Here is a 9,002-nt window from a genome sequence, read left to right as displayed (position 1 = left end):
GTAGACACGAATTGCTTGTTTATCCTTTCCAAAAATACATGGACTAGGGGACATATAATGAAGCTAGTAATTGGTAAATTTAAAACAAATAAGAGAAAATGTTTCTTCATGTAACATGTAATTAAACTCTGGAACTCGTTACCAGAGAATTTGCTTAAAAGCAGTTAACTTATCAGGGTTTAAATAAAAGTTTGGACACGTTCCTAAAAGTTCATAAACCGTTATTATTTTATTTAATTTGTTTTCTATCCCATTTTCCCCAAAGATCTCAGAATGGGTAACATACAGTTGACAGGTTACAATTTGTCATAATTACAGTAAAAGTTTTTTTAATACAATGAATTTAGGAAAATATATTGCTTATTTTTGGGATAAGCAGCATAAATACTTGTGACCTTGCATAAATACTTGTGACTTGTGACCAGCATAAATATTTGTGATTTGTGATAAGCAGCATAAATACTTGGGTTCTTGCTAAATACTTGTGACCTGGAAATTAGAAACAGAACACTGGGCTTGATGGACCTTTCTAGTTCTAGTATGACAATGCGCTTTTGGAGGTTGTGATAGGAGAGAGTACATTACGGGGTTTCAAAGAAGGATTGGATAAATTCCTGAAGGATACGGGCATTGAGGGATACAGATAGAGGTAGAGATAGGTTATGAAAGGGTGTAGATAGAAGGATAAGGAGGATTATAGGGTTTAGACAAGGATCACCTTACAGGTCATGGACCTGATGGGCCGCCGCGGGAGCGGACTGCTGGGCGCGATGGACCTCTGGTCTGACCCAGCGGAGGCAACTTCTTATGTTCTTATATGAAATAAAGCAAAATGTGTTAAATATTAGGAAAAGAACAGATGCAATATTGAACCCCAGGGCAATACATAGTAATGGACTACTAGACCTTTAGGGATTTATTTACTTATTGCTGTAAAAGCTACTGGTTTGGTGGTGTATTGATAACTTTTGAAGTTAATAAGGGGTTCTTAAAAGAGTATATGGTAATCATAACTTTTGGCCAGTCAGTGGAGGGAAACATGATTAGACTAGAGGCTGATTGAATTTTGGTTTCAGGTTAGGCACTGAAACTGGCCTGAAATTCAGGTTTGGGTTTCAGCCAAAATTGCCAGTGCATTTTCTACTGAAATTGAAACTCTCTCTCCAGTGGCGTAGTGAGGATGAGAGGCACCCTGGGTGGTGGCACCCCTCCCCCACCTTCATCTCCTTCTCCCCCCACTCCTTCCCCGATCCCGCCTGCCTTCATGCCCCCTTCCCTTCCCCCATACCTCTAGTTGAAGTTGTTGCTCGTGGCGGTCAACAACATGCTCCTTGAGACCCTGTTGGCTCTCCCTGTGGCATCACTTCAACTAGAGGTATGGGGAAAGGATGGGGACGTGCATGTGGAAGGGAGGAATGGGAAGATGTGGGGGTGGAGAGGAGGAGGGAGTACCGGCGCCCCCACCAGCATGGCACCTGGGGTGGACCACTCCCCTCACCTCCCCTTACTATGTCTCTGTCTCCCTCTCAGCAGAAGATGGGTTTGCTGGCAGCAGCTCCTTTCTCCTGAGCCCCCTCCCCCCGGAGGCAGTACCTTCCTGCTACTACTACTATTTATCATTTTTATAGCACTGAAAGATGTATGCAGTGCTGTACATGTAACATTCAATAGACGGTGTCTGCTCAGAAGAGCTTACATTCTAATTTGGACAGCCAGGACATCTCAGGGTTGGGGAGTTTCTGGCAGAAGGAATGATACCCTCCTCCCCAAACTGCAGCCTCCTCCTAGGCCTACTTTTTCTTTGGTGGGAGTGGCCCAGGAAAGTCCTCACTCACACCTGTTCCTGTACACCCCTCGCTCAGAAAATGGCTTCTAGGACTTCCAGCAGTAGTTTTGCGAGACTGCCACAGAAGGTCCCAGAAGCCGTCTTGAGAATGGAACTAATGCAGGCAAGAGCAATTTTCACTCATTGCCACTGGAAGTCCAGGAAGCCATTTTCTGAACCAAGTGTGCGCAGGAGCAGGAACAAATGTGGTTGCTCCTGCGCCCAATATCCACTAACAAAAGGGTAGGCCTATGAGGGGGCTGCCACTGGAAGGGGGTGGGCTTGGGAGGAGGTTGAAATAAACACTTGATCACTGATTTCATATTGCTGCTTTTTAAAAAAAAATTATTAAAGCTCAGTATCCATCCTATCCTATATAATAAAATGCTAGCCGCGCACGCGCACTCAGACCTGCGTGATCTGTAATCCCTGATCTGTGATCCGTAGGTCCGTGGCCAGAGTGCGTATGCGGCGGACAGATCGGGAAAGCACAGCACAGCCGGCAACTCCCCCCCCTCCCGCCCTCACTCACTGCCAAAACCACCACCTCCTCCTTCTCGCCGGCTCACCCGCCTTTAAATGAAGAGAAAAGTGCTGCACCGCGCTAACGCTGGCTTTGCTGTCTTCTGTCCACTACAGCCCGCCCTCTCTGACTACTTCCTGTTTCCGCTAGGGTTGGCCGCAGTGGATAGAAGACGCCAAAGCCAGCGCCTGTAGCCGGCGATCTCCGTTCCTTCGGGGGGGGGGGAGTCTGGGAGGAGAGGGATTGCGGCCACTCAGCGCCCCCACCGAGGAGCCCTGCAACTTTCCGCTGCCCGGGACCCGAGTCATTTGCCGCCCCCCCTCTTCCCTTACCGCGGACCCGACTGGCGATTTAAGCAGCGTGTGCAGCAGTCTTCACAAGCTGCTTCGGGCCCTTCTACTGCCCTGATTTGTTCCAGACGTGCCAGAGTAAATCAGGGCAGTAGAAGGATCCAAAGCAGCGTGTGAAGACTGCTTGAATCGCCATGTGTAGTCGGGCCCGCGGGAAGGGAAGGGAAGGGGGGGGGCGGCAAAGGACTCAGGCCCGCGTTTGTAGTCGCGACTGTGGGAAGGGAAAGGGGGTAGAGGAAACGCTAATGCTGCTGCACAGGGAACTGGTGTGGGGGAGGGAAATGGAAGGGGGAGAGAATGCTGCTTTGCACAGACAGACAGAGGGAGGAAGGGAGACAGAAAGACAAGAAGAAAGACACGGGCAGGTGCACAGGGAACTGGTGTGGGGGGAGGGAAATGGAGGGGGAAGGAATGCTGCTTTGGACAGACAGACAGAGGGAGGAAGGGAGACAGAAAGACAAGAAGAAAGACACAGGGGTAGGTGCACAGGGAATTGGTGTGGGGGGAGGGAAATGGAGGGGGAGGGAATGCTGCTTCGGACAGACAGACAGAGGGAGGAAGGGAGACAGAAAGAAAAGAAAGGCACAGGGGCAGGGAGATATACAGAAAGACAAACAGACAAAGGGGGCTAGGGACAGAGACAGACAGAAAGAAAGACTGCGGGAGTCGCGTCAGGAGGGGTGCGGGATGCCACAGAGGGAACTTTTCCAATGGGTGCAACTGGGCGGCTGTCGGGAGCCTCTGATCAGAGGCATAGCAAGGTAAGTGTATCATAGGGATAAGAAGGAGGAGGGGGGAGAAAAAGGAAGGGACGCCTACTGCTGGACAGGGGGAGAAGGAAAGAGGTGCTGATGGACAGGGGGGGGTGAAGAAAAAGGAACGGAGGCCTAATGTTGGACAGGGGGAGAAGGAAGGTGCTGCTGGACAGGGGGAGGTAAAACAAAGGGAGAAGGGCTGCTGCTGCATAAGGAGAGCTGTGAAGGGGTGGTGGTGGACACAGGGGAGGTAAAAGGAAGGGAGAATGGACAGGGGGAGCAGGCAAGGGGTGGTGATGGACAGCCAAGGAAAAAGAAAGAAAGAAAGAAAGCGGCTAAGGAGAGAGAGAGAGAAAGAAATAAAGAGAGACACACACACATATATTCTAGCACCCGTTAATGTAACGGGCTATAAAACTAGTTATTCATATTCAGCCAAATCGTAAAATATGCTATTCGGTACAGCTCTAGTTCTAACATCTTAGTACATATGCCCCTTTGTAAGGTATGGAGCAGGACAAAAGACACATTTTGTCTTGCGAAACAACCTAAAGCGACATTCAAATTCTGGCATTTTTAATCTCAATATTTGAAACTAATATTACAACCTGTCAGATTAACTTTGGGCTGGGTGGTTGAGTTGGCGGGTGTTGAAGACAGATTTGTTAAGTGACATATGTTGCTGAGAATGGATTTCTCTCTTCCTGCACTGCTGAGCTCAGCACTGGCAGTGATTAGTTACTGCCTGGCAGGGCTCTGGCCCGGCCCCCTGCTCGGCCTCAGCACTTAAGGATTCTCCTGGCAGGATCTCCTGCTTCTCTGGGTGTGGTGGTGACAGGAGTAAGGAACAAGATTTCTCTCTTGCAGGCAGAGGCATCTTCTGGTAGCCACATTCACCAGCCACATTCACCTCTTCCACTGCCTTGACTACCAAGATGAACAACAGAGTCATTTTCTACGAGGTAGGTGCCAGATAGTTTGAAAGGGATCAGATTGTTCGTTACTATATTATCAGTGTCAAAAGCTTTTTAATATGAACAAAAATGCACTGACTCAGTGGCAGAATTCATATGGTTTGATTATTAATCCTGTAAGAGAAGCAATGCAGAGGGCTGTTATCCAACATTTTTTCCTATTTCCATAATCTTGCTATAGTTTTTTAAAAAGTCTGAGTTCAATGGCTTTTTACCGGCTCTTAAACCGAGTGTAAAACCTGAACATGAACTTGCCTTGTTTCCTGATATGTGACAAATAATGTGACACTGCATTTTAAAAACTTGCCTGTCTTTTGGGGATGATAGAAGCCTCGTTAACTTGTTCTATGCAGCAGCTCCCAGTCTTAGGAGCTGCTGTAGCTTTGGCAGTATCAGGACAGAGAGAGGACACGAATGTGACAGTGCCATTCATATGTTGATACCCTATGACAGTGCCATTCTTTGCCCATGTCATGGCTCCTCTGGGATGGAGGGCTATTGGATGCTGGTCTCACCCAGAACTTACATTTAAATATAGGCTGACTGCTGTTTGTATTCACACTAGGAAGAGACTAGGGGGGTCTAAGTCACCTTGATAACAGTGTAACTCTATGCAAGGAGGTAGTTTCATTCTTGGATATGTTATTCCAGCAGTCAGTAATGCTGAATTAGATATGTAGAATTTGTAGTTGCAATACATAGAAAAATCACTGCATATTTAATCTCAGCATAGCTTTACTATGTGAAAAGAACAGGGAGAGAAGCCAAATCAATTTAGGAGTGAACACTTCACTAGTTAGTCCTTCCTTTGAGAAAAGGTCTGTGAATGAAAATGTTACTGCAGAGATGAGTGCCAGGTGGGAAATGGAAGCAATGGTTGCTGATTCTTTTATATACCATCCCGTTGCAGCATCATCATCATAGCAACATAGTAAATGACAGCAGATAAAGATCCGAATGGCCCATCCAGTCTGCCCAACCGTACCCTCTCTTTAAATTACTGATTTAATTTAAATTGTCCTTTTTCCAAGCTATTTCTGGGCCAGAAACCCAAAGCTCTGCCCAGTACTGTGCTTAGATTCCATCTACTGGAGTCTCCGTCAAAGCTCACTCCAGCCCATCTAAACCATCCCAGCCGTCGAAGCTCTCCCCAGCCCATTTTCAACTGAATGGCCATATACGAGACATAGACCGTGCAAGTCTGCCCAGTATTGACCTTAGTTCTTCAATATACAGTATACCATTATTTTCTGATTAGAGATCCTCTGGAATTCTGTCACCGTTTTCCTCTCCACCACTTCCCTCGGGAGCACATTGTTATCATATTCATTCATTTTTCTATGCCGTTCTCCCAAGGGAGCTCAGATTGGTTTACCAAGAACCGTATTGTTTAACAAGAACCTTATTGCTATCTGAAGAGAGTTCAGATCTCATTTACCTGCAGCATTTCAAAACAATTACAGTATAAGGAAGTGCAAGCAAGTGTTAATTTGTCATGTTGTACATTCTGTAACCTTTTAAAAAATGACATGCTAGGACAAAAAGCTTAAAAGGGCGTGAGAAACTGTTCACTCTTGAAACAGTTGGAAGCCTTCTCCGACACAGGCCGGGATCGTGAGAGGAGCCACGGCGGCAGCTTTAAACTTAAAAAAAAATCCAGCAAAGAATTAAGGGAGCCGTTTTCAAAGCCGCCGCCGCGGCTCCTCTCATGAGCTGCACTTATATTATGTCGGAAGATGAGAGAGGAGCCGCCGCGGCGGCGGCAGATTTCAAATTAAAATAACTTAGGCGGCCAGGGAGTTTAAGGGACAGGATTGTACAGCTGGAGCAAGTCCGTCCTGGGCCCGCGTCTGCCCTTCGCCGACAGCCGGCTCCCTCGAAGCCCTCCTCCCCCCTTTCCCTTCCCGCGGTCCGTCTGGCTGCGGTCCGGCCTGTGGAGGCGATCGGCTGGTGACGTATTAGCACACATGCGCACTCCTTCGGCCACAGACCTACACGCACAGAACACGCAAATAGGAGTGCGCATGCGCGGCTAGCTCTTTATTATATTAGATAATACTCAGGTGTCTGGAAAAAAATGGGACCCCCCAACATTTTTTTCAAATAACCCAAGAACAGTCTACTATTAAAAATTATTACTATTATCGACAGGTGTTACTGCAAGATATTGTAAAAACTGGATGATTCCTGTTTTCAAAATGACCTCATTTGTGAAGTGACCATTAAGATCCATTTTAGCAAAATGGCATTAGCAGAAGATAAAGTGATTTTAAATTTTTGTGGCAAAAAAAAAAAAAGGTGCAAAGCATTTGCTAAGGGAGTTTCCTAATAGAGGTTGGACTAATGTATTTTCAAAGGTCATGCTTAGGGGCGAATTCTTCAAGGGGCACTAACTGACTTAGGTTCACTAATCATAATAGCAAAAGAAATTTAGCAAATAAGTAGGTTTTCACTGATCTTCTAAAGGCTTGATATGAGAAAGAATCCAGGAGCATAATCAATAGAAAAGTCCGATTTGGATGTAGGGCGCTAGTCACCACTGGTGATTTTCAGTGGTGAAAACCATTTAAATGCTGCTGCAAATGACTGTTTAGGTGCTGATAAGCTAGTTAACCAGTCAATGGATGTTCTAGGCCAGTTAACTCATTCTGAATATCAACTGCATAATTCTCATAGTTAGGAGCATAAATTTTTTTTATATCGGACCCATTAGTAAAAGAATAGGGAACGTCAAAATCATAACAGGAAAGAAAACCATTCACACTGCCAGTGTTAGCAGTCAAAATACTGAACCACCAAATCCATACTGCTAACTACCAAATGCCTGCTCAAAGCAGTATGCCTTGAGTGCTCCTTAAATTTTGTCAAGAAGAGCTCTACGAATTCAGTGTCTCCAACCACACCATCAGACGATTCCCATTCCATCTCTTTCAGCACATTTTCTAACTTTAACATACTATCTTTGCTGGAAATAGAAAAAAACAATGCACTCCATCAATAACTCAGGAATCTTAGGGCACTCTCTACAACCTTTCCTAATTAAAAAATATTTTTCTATCTTTGACCCGTTCATTCAATCCATGATCGGCAACAGCCTCTTCAAGAACCAAAAATAAGACCCATCCCCAAACATACTTTTGGAAATATTGATGATTGTAATAACTACCGCCCTATAGACAACATTCCCTATCTTGCCAAATTAACGGAAAAGATTGTGTTTAATCAATTAACACCATTCCTTGAGCAAACAAATAGAATGCATCCCAACCAGACAGGTTTTAGACCACATTACTCAACAGAGCTATCTCTTCTGGGCCTAGTCAAAACGATCAGAAATTATTTGGATCAAAGAAAATCGGTTCTTCTGATTTCACTTGATTTAAAGACAGCTTTCGACACAATTGATCATACACTCCTCTTAAACCGTTTTGAAACACTAGGAATTTCTGGAGTTGCTCTTAAATGGTTCATCTCTTACTTCTGACAGACAATATCAAGTTCACTTTCAAAACTCTTCCTCAAAGCCATATTCCCAAGATTCAGGGATCCCACAAGGATCCATTCTCTCGCCCACGTTGTTTAACTTGTTTCTTGCACCATTGTTAACTGTCGCCCAATCTGTAGGATTCACAGTTTATGCCTCGGTGGATGACATTCAATTAATCCACCCCGTCCAGAGCCATAATCATGCCGAAATCCTGGATATTAATCAAAATTTACATCTTGTGCATGACTGGCTCTGCCAAAATCTTCTTTCTCTTAATATATCAAAAACCAAATGTATGTTTTTTTCGCAGGATCAAAATGAAACCCTTGCATCCCCAATATGTATCTCTTCAATCCCAATTCACTTTGTACCAAACATTAAAATTCTAGGAGTGATCCTTGATAACACACTTTCCTTTAAATTTCAGATCAGCTCTGTGGTTCAAAAATGTTTTTTTAAACTAAAAATGATCAGATCACTCAAATCAGTACTTAACCCCAATTCAATCAACATTCCTATCCATTCTTTAGAAATTTCAACCTTAGATTATTGGAATTCACTTTACCAGGGCATCACTCAAAAGGAGATCAGGAGATTACAAGTCATTCAAAACACTGCTGTAAAAATCATTTTTAACTATAAAAAAGTAGACCATGTAACACCTTTCCTCAGAAAAGCTCACTGGCTACCTATTTCACATAGGATTACTTTCAAAATACTACTTCATGCTTTCAAAGTTAAATCTAATCACATTCCATCATTTATAGATAGGATGCTAATCCCATATGATTCACATAGGACACTACGCTCTTCCCAACAATATCTTATAGCGGTCCCTTCAGTTTTCAATTATTGTATGATACAATACGTAAAACAATCTTCTCTGTAACCGCACCCACACTGTGGAATGCTTTACCTCTGACTCTGAGACAAGAAAGAATCTCAACAACTTTAAATGTAATCTTAAAACATTTCTTTTCAGAGATGCTTTTGAGATTTATACTTGATTTTTTATTCAAAAACCTCAAACATCAGGCCTTACATTAAAGATCCCCTTTTCGCCTTTTGTTTTTTGCCTCTCCTTTCTT

At 44.3% G+C, this 9,002-nt stretch overlaps 1 protein-coding gene across 1 annotated transcript in view; it reads left to right on the top strand.

The window, feature by feature from the left end:
• Positions 1–4,281: 4,281 nt before the first annotated feature.
• The window catches only part of LOC117346630 (very-long-chain enoyl-CoA reductase-like), a 61,313-nt gene continuing 56,592 nt past the window's right edge, over positions 4,282–9,002 (top strand). Inside the window, exon 1 of the mRNA XM_033916518.1 lies at positions 4,282–4,415. Coding sequence (XP_033772409.1) covers positions 4,389–4,415 — 27 coding nt within the window. The 5' untranslated portion in view covers positions 4,282–4,388. The remainder of the gene's footprint in view (positions 4,416–9,002) is intronic.

This window comes from Geotrypetes seraphini, chromosome 12, assembly GCF_902459505.1.
Source record: "Geotrypetes seraphini chromosome 12, aGeoSer1.1, whole genome shotgun sequence".
Lineage (NCBI taxonomy): Eukaryota > Metazoa > Chordata > Amphibia > Gymnophiona > Dermophiidae > Geotrypetes > Geotrypetes seraphini.
This window is presented reverse-complemented; position numbering and strand designations above follow the sequence as displayed.